The sequence below is a fragment of the Tachysurus fulvidraco genome, chromosome 5 (assembly GCF_022655615.1).
Source record: "Tachysurus fulvidraco isolate hzauxx_2018 chromosome 5, HZAU_PFXX_2.0, whole genome shotgun sequence".
Taxonomy (NCBI): domain Eukaryota; kingdom Metazoa; phylum Chordata; class Actinopteri; order Siluriformes; family Bagridae; genus Tachysurus; species Tachysurus fulvidraco.
This window is the reverse complement of record NC_062522.1, coordinates 2,429,008-2,449,044: the sequence shown is the minus strand read 5'-3', so window position 1 is coordinate 2,449,044 and position 20,037 is coordinate 2,429,008. Positions and strand designations below refer to the sequence as shown.

The window sequence follows — 20,037 nt, the reverse complement described above, 5'->3', positions numbered from 1 at the left end:
GATCACACTCCACAGCCTCCCTGGAAAAGTCTATGCCAGGGTACTGGAGAGGAGAATTCGGCTGATAGTCGAACCTTGGATTCAGGAGGAACAATGCGGGTTTCTTCCTGGTCGTGGAACACTGGACCATCTCTATACCCTCACCAGGTTGCTGGAGGGTTCATGGGAGTTTGCCCAACCAGTCCACATGTGTTTTGTGGATCTGGAGAAGGTATTTGACTGTGTCCCTCGTGGTGACCTGTGGGGGATGCTCTGGGAGTATGGGGTTCGCGGCCCTCTGCTAAGGGCTGTCCAGTCCCTTTATGACCGGAGCAGGAGTTTGGTTCGCATTGCCGGTAGTAAGTCAGACTTGTTCCCGGTGCATGTTGGACTCCGGCAGGGCTGCCCTTTGTCACCGGTCCTGTTCATTATTTATATGGACAGGATTTCTAGGCGCAGTCGGGGGCCGGAGGGAGTCCGGTTTGGGGACCACAGGATTTCGTCTCTGCTTTTTGCAGATGATGTTGTCCTGTTGGCTTCTTCAAATCAGGACCTTCTGCATGCACTGGGACGGTTTGCAGCCGAGTGTGAAGCGGCAGGGATGAGAATCAGCACCTCCAAGTCCGAGGCCATGGTTCTCAGCCGGAAAAGGGTGGCTTGCCCCCTTCAGGTTGGTGGAGAGCTCCTGCCTCAAGTGGAGGAGTTTAAGTATCTTGGGGTCCTGTTCACGAGTGTGGGAATGAGCGGGAGATCGACAGGCGGATCGGTGTATCTTCTGCAGTGATGCGGTCGATATACCGATCTGTTGTGGTGAAGAAAGAGCTGAGCCGCAAGGCGAAGCTCTCTATTTACCAGTCGATCTACGTTCCTACCCTCACCTATGGTCATGAGCTTTGGGTCATGACCGAAAGGACAAGATCCCTGATACAGGCGGCCGAAATGAGTTTCCTCCGCAGGGTGGCTGGGCGCACCCTTAGAGATAGGGTGAGGAGCTCAGTCACTCGGGAGGAGCTCAGAGTAGAGCCACTGCTCCTCCACATTGAGAGGGGTCAGCTGAGGTGGCTCGGGCATCTGTTTCGGATGCCTCCTGGACGCCTCCCTGGGGAGGTGTTCCAGGCATGTCCAACCGGGAGGAGGCCCCGGGGAAGACCTAGGACACGCTGGAGGGACTATGTCTCTCGGCTGGCCTAGGAACGCCTCGGTATTCCCCCAGAAGAGCTGGAGGAAGTGTCTGGCGAGAGGGAAGTCTGGGTGTCCCTGCTTAGACTGCTGCCCCCGCGACCCGGCCCCGGATAAGCGGTAGAAAATGGATGGATGGATGGATGGATGGATGGAAGGCTGAATAGCTGCTTTTGTGTTTCAGAGGACCTAGACATTTTTTATTGTTTCATGGAATAAATTAATCACTTTATACTTTGAAATCCACAATTACTGTATTACAATGTATTAAACTTACATACTTATGTACTGTATTACTAATTTACACTTAATCTATTCAATGAATTTATGAATGAATTTATAAATAGGACAAATTGTTTTTTAGGTATTGCCTTAGTCCTAATGAGTTTATAGGCAAGGCTCATGTAGGCATATATTTTTTGATTATTGTGGAATCATCAGTCAAATGCTTCTGACCTGAGCAGTTATAGTGCTTGTAAATTAGGAAGGTGAGGAAGGTCTTCACACATTATTTGAAGAAGGCAAGTGAAAGTGATTTGAGGTTGTAATAGAGAAACCAACATCAAACAGCAATGTGGGAGGGAAATGAGAGTTGATTATCCATGGTTACCACAAGGTTGTGAGCTGTGGCCAAAGGGGACATCAGTGAGTTTTCCATGAAGAGCTTCATATCCTGCCCTGTAGATGCATAATCTGGGAAGACCAGACATTTTTTTTTCAACTGATGAGCTGTCATCCACGATGACATGTCTGACAAACAAGCTGAGATCCAGCAGAAGCCATGTGTGGTGTTTGAGGGAGGAAAGGAAAAGATAAGTTGAGTGTCATCAGCATAGCAGTGATAAGAAAACACATGTGAGGATATAACTTTGCCAAGAGAGTGATGATAGAGAGAGAAAAGAAGAGGACCAAGTATTGAGCTTTGTGGGACACCACAGCAGAGAGTCTGCATGGAGAAGATATCAATCCCCTCGCTGTTAGCTGATATGATCAAACTTTCAGCTAAGAATCAGACTATTGCCAAGCTGCTCCATAAGTGTCAAATGCTACAGAAAGGTTTAGGGGGATGTGTTAGCTTAGTGTATAAGTCATTGGACTACTGATTGTAGTTGTGAGTTCAAACTCCAGGTCCATTAAGCCACTGCTACTGGACCCCTGACCCCTGCTCTGATTAAGGGCATCTGCCAAATACTGTAAATGTAAGGGGATGAGAACAGATGACAATATCTAAGGTGTAGCGAAACACTGACTCTTGGGGGTCAGAGGATCCAATCGTGAATGATAAACCTGGGAGACTACTGGTACCCAAACTGCATGGGATACAGTAAGGCTGGCAGCAGGATCTTGATGTGCATCCTGACTAGGCTCATGATGTCTGGTAGTCTTGTAGTATGTTGGAACAACGGTGATGTTCAGGGAAATGGTGTAAATGTGAGTGAAGACATCCGCTAAAAGGTCTCTACATTTCCTTGGAACTCTGCCAGGAATTTGGTCTAGTCCAACAGCCTTCTTTGGGTTGACGATGTCTTTCCTTATATCAGCCGTGTAAGACAAAGCACCTAGTCATTGGGAGGACTGGTGGTCTTCCTGCATGTCAGACCGTGGACATACGGGTCAAGAGCTTCAGTAATTCATATCAAACAGCCATCAGGCTGTGGTGTTGGTGGGGGATGTTTTCTTGGTACACATTCAGTTACTTAATATCTATCAAGCAACTTTGAATGTTTCGGTCCACATGCATCACATTATGACCACCATTTTTCTATCAATTAATTCTTGCACCATGATAATGATCTCAGGGTACTTCAAATGTCACTTGAAATGAATCTAGTAGAGTACCTCTGGAATGTATTAGATTGGGTAGTATGTTTTTGCAATAAATTTGTGAGCCATTTATTTCTGCATGGACCAGAATGTCTTCAACACATTGTTAATTGACAACAATCTCTCATATTCTTCTCTTGGTTATGACATTTTTTTTTTATATTTTTGTCTTGGCTATGCCCCTTCTCACAAAAACTTCCAAGCTCAAGTAAATCACCCAAACCATGCAGCAAAACATGTTACCATTTAAATGGTAGAATAAGAATGCCTTTATAATTTGATGAGTATGAAAACATTGACAATGAGTCATTTTATTTACCCAATGAAGCAAAATCACCAAAAAAAAAAATCCCCAAATGTTTACAACCTACATCTGCTTATCTTTTCCTATATAAACAATGTAAATAACATGAGGCCACTTACCGGATTTAGGGTACGTCAAAAGGATATTGACCTTTTATGTTTGTGGAGCTTCTTCAAATGGCTCAGTGGATTTCAGACAGTAAACACAGTGTTGCATATCTGTTCTTACTGTACATGTCAGTAAAACTGTGCCATTTTGTTGCAACTCCCCAGAAAGAAATAGTACTTTAAAATCTATATGGTAAAATATGATTTTTTTTAAAGCTATAATGCTTCTATATTTTCTTTCTGAAAACAGAATGTAGATTCATTCATTCATTCATTCATTCATTCATTCATCATAATTGGCTGCAAAAACAACAACAACAAAAAAAAACCTTGTGCCAAAAGATATATGCATGTATTGTCTTATTAAAATAAAAAATAAAAAAACAATAAATATCTTTAGACATAAACTTACTTGCTTACCAGCATGCCTTAGACTCTTAACATATATGCACAAACACGTTGTGTCGTTTGATATCACTTCTTAAAAATGTCATTTTACCATCATACACTTAAGCTCCATAAAATTATACACTTAAATCCTCATTATTTCATTTTTCACAGTTTTCTTTTTTGTTGATTAATTTATTTCTTTTTATTCTTGCTACACAGCTCCAAATGTGTACTGAGAGCTGTGTCAACTCTGATAAATGATTAACAGGTGACTATTATAGATCTACCTAAATAAGATCTTACTAATCCTTACACTTCACATGTTTTAAAGATGGGATCTAATATGCAAGTGGCTGCCAAAATCTTCTTTACTGCTTTTTGGTTATCTTTTTTAACCTTGGCCAAAAATCAAGGTAAGGTGTCTATAATATAAATGAAAAAAAAAAAATGTATTTCCTTTGTCAGTAGAAGAATTGTCAGTAGAAGACAGTCCATTGATTCTAGGACATATAAAAATCCATTCATAATGCTGTCTAACTAATAATTATATTTTACAGAATGTTCTAAAAAAAAATCGATTATGAGAATGTCCAAATAAGTGATCTCCTTGAAAGCTTTGTGGAGTTTTCCGTGCCTGTCATTTAGCCACCACAATTTAGTCCTGGTCAACCTTTCTCAGATCCTTATACTATCACTTTTTCCTGTTTCCTACATGTTGACTCATTTGTCCCAGAAGTTCCACTATAATGAAATAATGTTTTTTACTTCACCTATTAGTGGTTTTAATGGTATGACTGATTGGTGTATAATAAAGAAAATACTGAGATTTTAAGAGAAAGCATGAGTTATGAAAAAAATTCATGGCAAGAGAATGATAAATAGGAATGGAGACCAGTGGGTGAAGGTAAAAATAAAGAACATACTTAAAATAATGTTGGGAGTATAGTTAGTTCTGCAGTAGTGTTAGTGGCATCATCACGTGGCTTCTTCAGGATCTAGTTCCCTTCCTGATGAAAAAACAAAACAAAATACCTTTGGCCATATTGTGTCTGATATTTCACTTAGTCTGTCTTCATTTCGTCTTTGTATAAAATCGTTAATAAAAGTAATACAATATTTCACACGAAATCACATCATTATTGTCATGATTCAGCTCGGATTTTGGCCACGTGCAGTTTTGTTTATGTTTCTGGGTCCGCTTCCTGCCCCGTGTCTTGACAATTATACTGAACATCAGCACTCAGTGTGCTCATGCCTTCAGCTGAATCGCACGAGGCCAATATTAGCCTGGATGTGTGATGAAGCTAACTTATTAATGAACCGTCTGGATCAATAACAAGAAATCTATAAAGTAGATTTTTCTCATGTGAAAAATTGTAGGCTTATTGCAATTTTTACAAACCATCATTCAAACAAATGCTGTTTTATGTAGGTAGATTGGCCATGCTTAATTTGACCTAAGTTGGTTATTTTTGTCCTCTGGGTGTGTTGCCCGAGATTTTGCCCTTTTTTTAAATTAGTATATCAGTTTTATTATATTACATATTATTATATTACTTTGTAAAAATATTAGAAATAAAAATAGCAGGCTATATGAAAATAGCCAGCACCTACTGTGACCATTATTTCATAAAAGTCTTATGTATATACCTGTGTGAATGTAACAAATGAATAAAGTGCTTGAATGCAAATAATCAAAAGTGAAGCAGAAAACAGAATACACACACACACACACACACACACACACACACACACACACACACACACACACACACACACACACAAAGATAATTGTTCACAAATGGGGAAAAAAGGAAAGGAAGAGATCAAATGTTACATATTTATCTAGATGAATGTATGTTTTGCTGCTTATTATTATTATTATTATTATTATTATTATTATTATTATTATTATTATTATTATTATTATTACAGTAGAAAAAGGAGCTTGTGCAGAAGCCTCTTTGCAAAATGGGATCATACAAGAAATTGACACAGGACGGAAATATTCTTACTCATGTGATAAAGGCTATAAAGCATTTGATGAGAAATGGTGGGATGTGGTAAGCTGCACTGAAGGCCAATGGAGTTATGCACCACGGTGTATACGTAAGTGCTTTTATTTTTAAAGTACACATACTGTATTACCAGGTGTCCCAAAAGTCTCAAACACATTTTATAACTTTATATATTATAAAATATGGGGACTTTTGGAACTCCCAGTTGTGTTCATACGTCAAATGGCTGTTTAGTTTAGTATTACGTTTTTTGTTTGTTCTTTACAGCTAATGATCACTGTGGTCAAATTCCTAATGGTCCTGCAAAGCACAATCAAGCAAAGAAGGGATATGAGAATGGGGCAACTGAGGTGGTTGGATGCGACTCAAACCGATGTGTTTTTATATGTGTCGAAGGAAAGTGGGAGAAGCAAAATTATCAAGGTAAGACTTTTTTTTTTTTTATATATAGATGATTTGCAAAAATAAATAAATAAATAAATAAATGCATAACTAGAATGATACTGTCTTACTATACTTTCACTTTACAGTAAAAGACTAATGGAAAAATAACAGCTCACTTCTTTTTTTGTTTTGATTAGCTACCAAATGTGGTTCTCCTCCTTCTGTTGAAAACGCAGTTATTGCTTCTTACAGTTGGGACAATGTGAAATATTTGTGTCGAGAAAAATACTCAATAAAGGGGGGTGATTTAATATACTGTATGGACTCAGAGTGGGAAAAGCCACCAACATGTGAATGTAAGTATACTGTATATGGACCTGGTGTGTGCTTTACACAATAATACATAACTCATTTCTCTAAATAATCACTGTCTGTAATGGGATCAGTGCACCTTTCTGTAGAAAAAAAAAAAAGAATGTCTTTTGAATTTTGTGTTTGAGAAAAAAAAATCTCTTCCACTTGTAATGGTAAAAGACAATTAGACAGTTAGAGATACCCAAAATGTACGTTCACCATTCAAGCATGTGGCACCAGTGCAGTCCATCCAATCATGCAGACACGGGTCAAGAGCTCAGGTTAATACACACATCAAACAAAAGTATGGGGAAAATTATGATATCAGTGATCTTGACTATGACCTGTTTGTTGTTGTCAGCTGTGTTTGGTTTAGTATCTCAGATAACATTGATTTTCTTGGATTTTACACACACAGTAGTCTGTAGAGCTTACATAGGCTGGTGGGGGGGGGGGGGCAGGACAGATGGCACAGGTTCACTGAATTCACTGACCCAACCTGCTTTGGGTCAACCAATCAAGCTGGTTACATTGGCTAATTATCTATCTTAATGACATGTTCAATCAGATGGTGTGAAATAGAATTGAGTTTTAAATACTCTACTGAAATCAAACTAAGTTACAGTGTTCCCATTCTTGTGAAAGTTACATGGCGATCATTGTGTATAGGCTTTTAATACCATCCCTCTTGGGCTATCAGTCCACTTGCTTCTTCTCACCTTGTACACTTGCCAGACTTGCCAGGAATTATCTAAGTAATAACTTGTGACTTTGTTCTGAGCTAAAGTTGGTACTTGTCATCCAGTGGCGGTAATAGATGGATGCAAAATTCATTTTGTATTGAATTTAGTTACATTTATATGTTACATTTATGCCATTGGGAAGACGCCCTTACATAGACCGACTTATAGAAGTGCTTTGAAGTATATATCAATAACCATATCTTGATACTGGTTCACTCATCACAGACTAAGCCTCACTGATGTAGGGATGAATCACCTGCAATAAACAGCAGTTTAGTTTTGTTGGGATAAAGTTTTAATTGATGAGCTGCCATCCACGATGAGATGTCAGTCAGACATTATTATTATTATTATTATTATTATTATTATTATTATTATTATTACAGTAGAAAAAGGAGCTTGTGCAGAAGCCTCTTTGCAAAATGGGATCATACAAGAAATTGACACAGGACGAAATTTATATTCTTACTCATGTGATAAAGGCTATAAAGCATTTGATGAGAAATGGTGGGATGTGGTAAGCTGCACTGAAGGCCAATGGAGTTATGCACCACGGTGTATACGTAAGTGCTTTTATTTTTAAAGTACACATACTGTATTACCAGGTGTCCCAAAAGTCTCAAACACATTTTATAACTTTATATATTATAAAATATGGAGACTTTTGGAACTCCCAGGTGTGTTCATACGGCAAATGGCTGTTTAGTTTAGTATTACGTTTTTTGTTTGTTCTTTACAGCTTATGATCACTGTGGTCAAATTCCTAATGGTCCTGCAAAGCACAATCAAGCAAAGAAGGGATATGAGAATGGGGCAATTGAGGTAGTTGGATGCGACTCAAACACATGCGTTTTTATATGTGTCGAAGGACAGTGGGAGAAGCGAAAAGATCATTGTAAGACTTTTTTTTTTTTTTAATTTTTATATAGATGATTTGCATAAATAAATAAATAAATAAATAAATAAATAAATAAAATGCATAACTAGAATGATACTGTCTTACTATACTTTCACTTTACAGTAAAAGACTAATGGAAAAATAACAGCTCACTTCCTTTTTTGTTTTGATTAGCTACCAAATGTGGTTCTCCTCCTTCTGTTGAAAACGCAGTTATTGCTTCTTACAATTGGGACAATGTGAAATATTTGTGTCGAGAAAAATACTCAATAAAGGGGGGTGATTTAATATACTGTACGGACTCAGAGTGGGAAAAGCCACCAACATGTGAATGTAAGTATATATGGACCTGGTGTGTGCTTTACACAATAATACATAACTCATTTCTCTAAATAATCACTGTCTGTAATGGGATCAGTGCACCTTTCTGTAGAAAAAAAAAAAAAGAATGTCTTTTGAATTTTGTGTTTGAGAAAAAAAATCTCTTCCACTTGTAATGGTAAAAGACAATTAGACAGTTAGAGATACCCAAAATGTACGTTCACCATTCAAGCATGTGGCACCAGTGCAGTCCATCCAATCATGCAGACACGGGTCAAGAGCTCAGGTTAATACACACATCAAACAAAAGTATGGGGAAAATTATGATATCAGTGATCTTGACTATGACCTGTTTGTTGTTGTCAGCTGTGTTTGGTTTAGTATCTCAGATAACATTGATTTTCTTGGATTTTAAACACACAGTAGTCTGTAGAGCTTACATAGGCTGGTGTGTGGGGGGGGAAGCAGTTTAGTTTTGTTGGGATAAAGTTTTAATTGATGAGCTGCCATCCACGATGAGATGTCAGTCAGACATTATTATTATTATTATTATTATTATTATTATTATTATTATTATTATTATTATTATTATTATTATAGCAGAAAAAGGAACTTGTGCACAAACCTCTGTGACAAAAGGATTCACATTTGAACTGGACAAAGGATTTACTTACTCATGTGATAAAGGCTATAAAGCATTTGATCAGAAATGGTGGGATGTGGTAACCTGCAGTGGAAGCCAATGGAGTTATACACCACTGTGTATACGTAAGTGCTTTTATTTTTATAGTTCACATTTTATCAAGTATCAAATGTTTCCAAAATTCTACATACATAAGAGAAATGATCACAGCTTCATTAAAGGCGCCACTAGTGCCATCTCTGTGTATTCCAGACCTCCGGAGGTAATTGACTACAAAGGATTTGCAACTCAGTATTAAAAAATATATATTTATTTAAATTTATATTTGCTTGTCTAATTACCTTTAGTCCTTATTTCTAGACCTTTCATTTTAAGAAACAGTAAATCATCTCGGGGGGGGGGGGGGGCACGGTGGCATAGTGGTTGGCACGTTTGCCTCACGCCTTCAGGGTTGGGGGTTCGAATCCTGCCTTGTGTGTGTGGAGTTTGCATATTCTCCCCGTGCCTCATTTCCCCTATGTATGGGACTTTTGGGACACCCAATAGTGTTCATGTGACAGATGCCTGTTTATTAGTAACATCTTTGTTCATCATCATCATGTGTTTTGTTTGTTCTTTACAGCTAAAAGTCATTGTGGTCAAATACCTAATGGTCTTGTAAAGCAAAATCAATCAAAGAAAGGATATGAGAATGGGGCAACTGAGGTGTTTGAATGTGAATCAGAGCCATGTTGTTTTAAATGTAACGAAGGCAATTGGGAGGAGCAAGACTGTGAACGTAAGATATGGTGTTGATGACGTTGGCGTTGGCCAAATTCTTGTTAGAAACTCTAATTAATTCTTACCTGAATATGATTATTTGCCAGAAAATTGCATAACAAGAATGATACTGTCTTACTACACTTTCACTACATAGTGAAATGCTCAAAGAAGCAAAATTTTAGTGTCACTTACCGATTCTTTTTGTTTTTATTAGCTACCAAATGTGGTTCTCCTCCTCCTGTTGAAAATGCAGTTATTACTTCTTACAATCAGGAAACAGTGGAATATGCGTGTCGAGAAAATTACACAATAAAGGGGGATAAATTAATATCCTGTCTGAACTCAAAGTGGGACAAAACACCAGCGTGTGAATGTAAGTAGATATGGATCGGGTATGTGCTTTATTTTCCTAAATAACACATTTTTTCATCTTTATAATGAATTATTTTATTTTTTAAATATCTTGATAGTTTCAGTCTGCATGTTTTATACTGAGATTCGAACCCCCAACCCTGGAGGTCTGAGGCTAACGTGCTAACCACTAAGCCACCGTGTCCCCCTTACTGTCAGTCTACTCTAAGTAAAACTAAATTAAAAAAATGTACTTAAATATAAAGTTTCACAATCAAATAGTTTAACACCAATGATATAGTGTTAAACTCGCCAACTTATATAAACAAACAAAAATCTTCAGCTAACTCATTTTATCCAAAAAAAAAGGTCAGTTTTAATTTTAATTTCCATACATCCATCCATCCATCTTCTACTGCTTATCCGGGGCCGGGTCGCGGGGGCAGAAGTCTAAGCAGGGATGCCCAGACTTCCCTCTCCCCAGACACTTCCTCCAGCTCTTCCGGGGGAATACCGAGGCGTTCCCAGGCCAGCCGAGAGACATAGTCCCTCCAGAGTGTCCTAGGTCTTCCTCGGGGCCTCCTCCCGGCTGGACATGCCCGAAGACCTCCCCAGGGAGGCGTCCAGGAGGCATCCGAAACAGATATCTCACCCTATCTCTAAGGGAGCGCCCAGCCACCCTGCGGAGGAAACTCATTTCGGCCGCCTGTATCCGGGATCTTGTCCTTTCGGTCATGACCCAAAGCTCATGACCATAGGTGAGGGTAGGAACGTAGATCGACCGGTAAATAGAGAGCTTCGCCTTGTGGCTCAGCTCTTTCTTCACCACAACAGATCGGTATATCGACCGCATCACTGCCGAAGATACACCAATCTGCCTGTCGATCCATCCTTCCTTCACTCGTAAACGAGACCCCAAGATACTTAAACTCCTCCACTTGAGGTAGGAGCTCTCCACCAACCTGAAGGGGGCAAGCCAACCTTTTCCGACTGAGAACCATGGCCTCGGACTTGGAGGTGCTGATTCTCATCCCCGCCGCTTCACACTCGGCTGCAAACCGTCCTAGTGCTCGCTGAATATCCTGGTTTGAGGAAGCCAACAGGACAACATCATCTGCAAAAAGCAGATACGAAATCCTGTGGTCCCCAAACCGGACTCCCTCCGGCCCCATACTGCGCCTAGAAATCCTGTCCATATAAGTAATGAACAGGACCGGTGACAAAGGGCAGCACTGCCGGAGTCCAACATGCACCGGGAACAAGTCTGACTTACTGCCGGCAATGCGAACCAAACTCCTGCTTCGGTCATACAGGGACCGGACAGCCCTTAACAGAGGGCCCCGGACCTCATACTCCCAGAGCACCCCCCCACAGGTCACCACGAGGGACACAGTCGAAAGCCTTCTCCAGATCCACAAAACACATGTGAACTGGTTGGGCAAACTCCCATGAACCCTCCAGCAACCTGGTGAGGGTATAGAGATGGTCCAGTGTTCCACAACCGGGACGAAACCCGCATTGTTCGACTATCGGCCGAATTCTCCTCTCCAGTACCCTGGCATAGACTTTTCCAGGGAGGCTGAGGAGTGTGATCCCCCTATAGTTGGAACACACCCTCCGGTCCCCCTTCTTGAACAGAGGGACCACCACCCCAGTCTGCCAGTCCAGAGGCACTGTCCCCAACCTCCACGCAATGTTGTAGGGGCATGTCAACCAAGACAGCCCCACAACATCCAGAGACTTGAGGTACTCAGGGCGGATCTCATCCACCCCGGGTGCCTTGCCACTGAGGAGCTTCTCAACTACCTCAGTGACCTCAGCTTGGGGAATCGACGAGTCCACAACTGAGCCCCCGCCCTCTGCTTCCTCAGTGGAAGACATGTCGGTGGGGCTGAGGAGAACCTCGAAGTATTCCTTCCACCGTCTGAGGATGTCCCCAGTCGAAGTCAGCAGATACCCACTCCCACTGTAAACAGTGTGAGCAGGGCACTGCTTCCCCCTCCTGAGGTGCCGGATGGTTTGCCAGAATTTCTTCGAGACCAACCGATAGACCTTCTCCATGGCTTCACCGAACTCCTCCCAGACCCGAGTTTTTGCCTCCGTAACCACCCAGGCTGAAGCTCGCTTGGCCCTTCGGGAACCTATCAGCTGCTTCCGGAGTCCCCCGAGCCAACCAGGCTCGATAGGACTCCTTCAGCTTGACATCCCTTACTTCCGGGGTCCACCACCGGGTTCGGGGATTGCCACCACGACAGGCACCGGAGACCTTACGGCCACAGCTCCGAGCGGCCGCGTCGACAATGGAGGTGGAGAACATGGTCCACTCGGACTCAATGTCTCCAACATCCCTCGGGATCTGGTTGAAGCTCTGCCGGAGGTGGGAGTTGAAGATCTCTCTGACCGGAGACCCTGTTTAAATTTTAATTTAAAAAAAATATATATTTTAAAAAAAAATAACATTTATCATATTTTAAAAAAGTGACACAATGTAGTGTTTTTTTGTTCCACCTGAGATTGTTTGTTATAAATTGTTAGATCTAAAGTAAATCAAATTTTTCCAAATAATCACCAATCAGTCCAAGAAATCAAATCTTGGACTTCTCAGTACTTACACTAATTAAGATTCAGAATATTAGTTAAATAGTTAATAGTGGTATTGTCTTTTAATTTGAAAAAACAACAGTCTGATCATCAACCCTGTTTGATTTTATTTTAGAAATTGAATTGCCCTGAATCAACAATCCTTGCCTGCATACAATGGACCAACTATAATATCCAGATGTTCATCATGACCATATCAAAAACCATTCCCATTATGGCAGGAGTGCCTATTACACCAGTTTTCATGTATTAAAATTAAACCAGTTTAATTAATTTTGGGTCCAGAATAATTTTATTTTTCAAAGGATTTGCACTAAGGATATGCACTATAATGTTCTTCCTTGATTATGATTTTTAAATGACTAAATATTGTCTTTTCATATACTATATAATTTAGCAAGTGTATAAAAAAACAATATCAGACCATTTTTTACCTGATGCCAGTTTTTTTTTAAAGAAAAGATTGCATTCTGTTATTAGAGGCCACATTCTGAGTTAAGTGCCATTAGTGAAAAGTGAGATAAACATTAAGCACATTTCTATTCAGATTTCAGATGCTCTATGAATAAAATGTTTCAGTTATGCGCAGTTCAGGCATTGGCCAATTTTCCGCGTGATATTGGCTTGGTCCAATCGAATACATACTCTAAAGAAACAAGCTGATAAACCAGAACATGTTTTATAGGATGTTTTATAATGACCAAGTTTGAGTAAAGTCTTAACCATATTTAGATGGAGCTAGTGGTCTAAGCTCATCTATGTGCAAGCGCCTTTTAGCAGACCTTTGGTGGAGGTTGTTTTTCCCAAAATAGCTTCTACTACTGTAGTTCAGCCAGGGCTGTGAATTCTTAATCCAAGTGTTCAGTTAAGAGCTCTTTGTGTTATTACTTATAAGCTAATTACTTATGAATGCATTATGATGTACTTTTTAATGAAGATCTGATCGCATTTTATGAGCAATTAATTGCAAAAATCCAGGTTTCAAAATGGAAAAACATTTTGCAAATGTATGCACCTGCTCTGGCAATTTAAGTTAACAGACAGGTGTAGGCTTACCTGCTGGACAATATATGGACATTCCTTTTAATCTATGATACAATGACATTTTAAGAAGTTATATTTCTTATAATTATTTTTTGATTATCATTAATCAGTCTGTCCAGATAAAAAAAACAAAAAAAAACTACCATTCTGGTCTTTGTGTGAAACTGCATTGCATCTTTTTTGGGCTAACACTATTGTCCCAAGGTAAAGTTTTTAAAGTTAGCATTTGCCTTACTTATTGCTCCATGAGTCTGTTTTGTAGCCACAGGGAATCATCCCGTTAATCTATTCTGCTCCTGAGTTCTGAGATTTCCACCAGCAACGCAATGATGCAGTAACGCAGTTGCCAACAAAATACATCAAATTGCTAATAAATTGCTAGTTGAAAAATCCCATTTCAGTTTGGAAGAATTCAAAATGACTACTGATTGTGTTCAGATGCGCATCATAAAAATATTTATATGAGTGTCACCGAGATGCTATAAAGTGTGAATCTAATTCAAAACCCTTTATAACTTATCAAACACATTGTGTACCCTTGATGTTAAGTCTGAAGAGCATGTACAACAGCGCCATCGGTGATGCCAAGACAAATACACAGAATAAGCATGGCTAGAGCTAGAGCCCATTTTCTTAATAGCTTATAAATTCATGCAGCTTGTCAGTAGTGATAATTTACCTGCCACTAACTAACCATCACTTCCTGCCTCTTTATGGGAAAAAAGTCAAAGGAGACTCGACCAGAGAACCCCAGGATCAAAGTCCCCAAGGGATGGAAAGATGCATAAAGTTAAGGCTTGGTCCCAACCGCCACAAAAGTCAATAATGCATGAAACCCCCAGACCATTTGGTGCATGTGGAATAAAGATCTTGATCTTTATGTTTTATCTTGGATTAATGGACTCAATGGATACACCTTCAATCATACTACAAATAAAGTTGTCATGTGCCATGTGACCTGGCTAGCATGGCTCCCTGTGATGCTCACAAGGAAGATCAAATCAAAATGTGACTCAGCATCTAGACTTAAAAACAGGGTGCACAATGTTTGAAAAATGCTTCAGAAAGCTGAGTCAGGGCTGACAAACAAAACATTAGCCGAAAGCGATTGAATCATTGACATGGCGGATACCTGCCATCACCTCTGCCTCGGGTTCTAGGTCTTGAACATCGTCTTCCGCGTGAAACGGAGTTAAACCTTTCATGGTACAACACACAGTACTACAAACACACATTTGGATTACCATAGTATTACTCATTGAGTTCATCATTTACTGATATAAATATCCCCTCGGCCAGCCGCCCCAGCAGGTTCTGCCGTAATAGTCGCCTGGGTTATGTATGTATGTGTGGGCGGAGCTATCAAAACAGGGATGACACCCATTTCGGTTAGGGTTGTGATTGTTTTGGTGATTTCAAAAGTCAACATTGGCTTTCAAACATCATGCACCCCACCTTTAATTACAGATAAAGATTTTAAATGCTTTTCATTTTAATTACTAAAAGTTATTTGTTTTATAACCTGAATTTGACCTCATTGCATGTTGTTTACTATGAGCATTTTTATTTAATCCATCAGGGCCTAAATCACGATTAGGTAAAATGACAACAGTGTAACTACCAGTAGTAAAGCAGAACTTTGGGCAGTTTGGAGCTCAGGAGCACTCAGGTGGTGTGTCTAAATCATGACAAAAAGAAGAACGGACATCAACCTGGAACTCACGTAAAAAATTGATGCTACGTTTTCTGGGAAAGAATCTGGGAAGCTTGTAGACTTCATGCAAAAGTACCATAGTCCCATGGATTTTTTTTTAGAACAAACGAATCCAGAATAAACAAAGCTAAACCGGAGTTTAACAAGAACAGGAGATCACTTAGTCATATTTGTAATTTACAGATAAAACAGCATGCTGTTGAAAACTATTTTTTGAATGATGTTGAGCAGTTTTAATGTTGGGTTGTTCAGGAAGATATATGGAAATTACTAGAATATTAATCATTTGAAATTGATGATTTGCCCAAGAATACTCTTGTATGTTTGCTTTTTATACATACATTTATGGATGTAATCCATTGTCTGGACCCAAAAAAAAAAAATTTCAGAAATATTAAAATATTAAAAACCAGTGCAGTAATGCCTACACAACATCTGTAGATGGAATGTTAAGGGTTATTTAGTACATATTTAATATTTAACACATCTCTTGTAATGTTAAAACCCAGCAATGTTCTGACCACAATCTCACAAAAAAGCAGAAATGGAAATAAAATAAAAAAAAAAAATGTATAAAAAGCATAATCAAATGCGAAAAACAGCAATACAACTTTAGGTAATATTTACAAAAAGGGAAAAAAAACAAAACAAATATATTTAACAAGTACAATAAATCTTGTGTTCTCAAGGTACAATGGAAAGAGATTTAACCAATGCTTGTGTAGCGCCTATTGTGTTGATCTTATGGAAGTAACTAAGGGACGCTAACATCTACTTAGGTTCGATGAGAGGTAGGTTGGGCCAATTCACAAGGGAAGCCCCGATTGAGTCGAACAACTGACAATTTTATTGCCTTCTTACAACAGTGAAAATAATTGGTACAATAATGTTGAAACGAAAAAGAAACAAGAGCTCTTTAAAATAATAGAAAAATAAATCCCCCTTAAATGTTCAATTGGTTAAATAAATTGGTTAAGCAAAATGTGCTTCCACTCACCAGAGTTTCAATTGTTTCTACTTGGAATTATTTCCTGGGTTTTCTGCATTCTGCTGGTTTTAGGATTTTTAGAAATGTTAATTCAGCTCGTTGTAGAATTTTAGAAGGTTTATTTTCTGCTGGCATTCACGAGGAGAAGTAGCAAAAAAAAAAGAGAGAAAAATGCTGATAACCATAGGCTCTAATCGAGTCAGTCCCCCAGCTCCCCCTATGGTTGGGAGTGGAACTACAATATAGTAGCCCTTATTTCACTATGGGTTACACTTGGATGGCAATAAGAGGATCTACAATATTCTTCATCTTCTTTCTTTCAAGAACCCAGTCTGGTGCAAATCTAGCAAAGATTAAAATACGATGAATGAAATGGCTCAAAAACACACTGACAATTAAACAAATGAGGAACAAGGGCAACATAGAAATGACAAATATCAGACATGGTATTAAAAGATCGGATTAAATGTTTACTTTACATAACTACTAAAATGCAATTTTTAGGCACAACCACAGGCACTCGAGAAGGCGATAAGATACACGAGACGTAGTACACAAAATGTTCCTTTGTGAGCAGCTTACAATGGGTTTTTTCTAATTAACCAAGGGGTTAATTCCAAAAGCAGCTTCACATCCTGCAGCATAAAGAAAGAACATACACCTAAACAATAACCTACCTGAGTACTGTCTTAGACTTCTGAGGAGTGGCTTGGGGGAAGAAGCTTCCATTCAGTGAGACATTCATCCTTTGTTTAATTTTGGTTCTTTCAGCATCTATTTTGCATTTTTTAAGCATTAACTTATAGATCCTGCAAATGCGGTCCGAGGCCCTGCGGAGCTTTTTCACGCTCTACATGAAATGAAACAAGAAAACAAAAAGGCGTTGAAATTTTACCATTAAAATATAAAGTAAAGAGAAAGCATAGCTGACGTCGTGGTGACACCTACCGATGCCCGTTCTTCATCCTGTACCAAAATCACCAAAAGGAAGCATGCGTTGGTGAAGATGCTGCCCCCTTTATCTGCAACCTTATCCCCAGCTTTCTATCTGTACATCTGAAGCAGATCCAAGAGCTTTTCCACCGAGTCCTCCACATCATAAACAGCATCTATGGTCTTGTTGTACTACAGCAAAAAATAAATAAACAAACAAATAAATAAAGCCAGATAAATAAATAATAAAAGGTATTCGGATCACAATTAAAATAACTTTGTGTCACCATATAAAATGCAATAGATTGCTTTATTAGAACTTTAGATTAAATAAATAAATGTAAACAATTTAACGCATCCTTTCATTCAGTAGACAACACCGTAGTTCTTGCCCACATCATGCCGATTTGTTTTCCCATAAAGATGGGATCACATACTTTTGATAGATTGAGAAGGACTTGAATTGCTAAGGTGATGATCACCATTGAAGGCATACTCCGGTTGCAGCTCCGTATTAAGGTGTAGATTGTGTGCGTCACTTAGAGCGGTGTTTTTTTTTCCTCACTGCTGTTGTTTCGGCAGGTGAGAAGGTATCGATCACACTTGGGTCGGAGCGAGGAGGCCCTGGTCCAATTCGATCTGATTTCAGTTGCAGTGAGAAACTGATAGGTGGCACGGTGGCTTAGTGGTTAGCACGTTCTCCTCACACCTCCAGGGTTGGGGGTTCGATTCTCGCTCCCCATGACCCGAGAAGTTCGGATAAGTGGTAGAAGATGAATGAATGAAAGTATTTTCCAGGAATTTCCAGCCGTAACAAAGCTCCTGTTGCAGACTTTCTAAACAAATTAAAGAGAAAATTGTTCAAACACTGAATTAAAGTTTGCAGAAATAATCTGTCCACTGGTCTCTCTGAATCTGGAATAGACTGCAGGCCATGTTGGTAAAGCTGAAGCTGATCTAGAGAAGGGACAGGAATGACAGAAAACCTCCAGCTCCAGGTGTTTGTTTAAGTATTTAACCGAGCGTCTCTTCACGGTCGGGTTTACATTCCATCATCACTTCATCTAAACACACAGTGAGAAGAACAGTTTCCAGAAGCTACAGGGAGGCAGCATGAGATCTCCTCAGAGATACAGATGGATTAACTTTCACACCACGACGTGTTCAGTTCTCTCTGACTGAAGGAACCACGTAAAAGACCGAAGTGTGAAGCGGTTTTATAGATTTAACTTCTGTATGTTGATCAAAAGCTGATATTTGTGTAAACACATTTAAAGGTATGAGACATGATGTTGACGTGACGTGACTTCGCTTCCTGAAGTCGGGGACAAGGAGACGGTCCCGAGTCACTATTCCCGAACAGTGACTCCGAGTCGAGAGACGTTTCCTTTGTCATAAATTATGAATTAATTATGAATTATTATTATTTTATAAAAAAAGATAAACAAATGAAAGATAAAAAGGAAGAATGAAGTTAGTCTTTCATCTACTCTTGCTTTGACACAAATGTGAGCACCTCTGAAGGTGTTCCGAGTGACTTTACATTCAGCACTGGAGATTCTCACACACACACACACACACACACACATCACTACACTATTTATTTATTTTATTTCATTTTGGTGCTGTTATGTGCAGTTAGTTAGGCAGTTCATCTCTTCAGTTGGGGGAACGACACACGGTGGCTTAGCAGTTAGCACGTTCGCCTCACACCTCCAGGGTCGGGGGTTCGATTCCCATCTCCGCCTTGTGTGTGTGGAGTTTACATGTTCTCCCCGTGCCTCGGGGGTTTCCTCCGGGTACTCCGGTTTCCTCCCCCGGTCCAAAGACATGCATGGTAGGTTGATTGGCGTCTCTGGAAAATTGTCCGTAGTGTGTGTGTGTGTGTGTGAGTGAATGAGTGTGTGTGTGCCCTGTGATGGGTTGGCACTCTGTCCAGGGTGTATCCTGCCTCGATGCCCTGAGATAGGCACAGGCTCCCCGTGACCCGAGAAGTTCGGATAAGCGGTAGAAAATGAATGAGTGAATGAATCTCTTCAGTCTCTAGGTCAGCGTTTAGTTTAAACCAGCCATGTCATTATAATCAGATAAAGCTCCTGCACAGGTGACTACTTCCTGACTCAAGTAACAGCTGCATCACATTCACGAGGACAACGGCACATCTCCAGTGCGGGTCAACCTACAGGTATCCTCAGGTTTAGTACCATGATGCACCTTCCTGCTTCACACGACAGCTTTCACATGTGAAAGCCCACGAGACATCAAACCCGGTCCACATCTGTACTAACAAGCCAATCAGACAGGCCAGATGTTGAACTGGGCTTCAGGTCTTAACCCTGAAAACCAGAGACTTGTCTGATGTCAAGTGTGAATACAAACTGGACACAAAATAAATGAAGCGAGTCCAGAGACACGACACGACACTGAACACCTTTTTTTTTTTTTTTTTTTTTTTTACATACTTTCAAATTTATTTATAACAATGACTTGCAAATTAATC

General features: G+C 39.7%; 1 protein-coding gene and 1 long non-coding RNA gene across 10 annotated transcripts in view; one reads left to right on the top strand and one right to left on the bottom strand.

Annotated features, from left to right (window-relative positions):
* LOC113660544 (complement factor H-like) overlaps positions 1 to 18,248 on the top strand; it is a 59,161-nt gene extending 40,913 nt beyond the window's left edge. For 2 of the 8 annotated variants that reach the window (XM_047814250.1, XM_047814251.1), the window contains exons 8-12: positions 9,102 to 9,269; positions 9,767 to 9,922; positions 10,121 to 10,279; positions 18,120 to 18,144; positions 18,193 to 18,248. In XM_047814250.1, the coding sequence (XP_047670206.1) occupies positions 9,102 to 9,269; positions 9,767 to 9,922; positions 10,121 to 10,279; positions 18,120 to 18,144; positions 18,193 to 18,223 (539 nt within the window). In that variant the 3' untranslated portion in view covers positions 18,224 to 18,248. Of the gene's footprint in view, positions 1 to 4,038; positions 4,197 to 5,718; positions 5,893 to 6,068; positions 6,225 to 6,382; positions 6,542 to 7,668; positions 7,846 to 8,021; positions 8,178 to 8,354; positions 8,514 to 9,101; positions 9,270 to 9,766; positions 9,923 to 10,120; positions 10,280 to 12,973; positions 13,132 to 18,119; positions 18,145 to 18,192 lie in introns of those variants that run through there. The other 6 variants (XM_047814253.1, XM_047814248.1, XM_047814249.1 and 3 more) reach the window with 6 other exon arrangements.
* Positions 16,342 to 19,077, bottom strand: LOC113660536. Of its 2 annotated transcripts, XR_003444823.2 has the most exons (4): positions 17,975 to 19,077; positions 17,553 to 17,729; positions 17,282 to 17,454; positions 16,342 to 16,947 (listed from the first exon to the last, which is right to left on the bottom strand). It is a non-coding gene; the product is annotated as an uncharacterized LOC113660536 (long non-coding RNA). The 2 variants fall into 2 exon arrangements; XR_007140668.1 differs by having other exon boundaries at positions 17,553 to 19,075.
* Between the last annotated feature and the right edge of the window lie 960 nt (positions 19,078 to 20,037).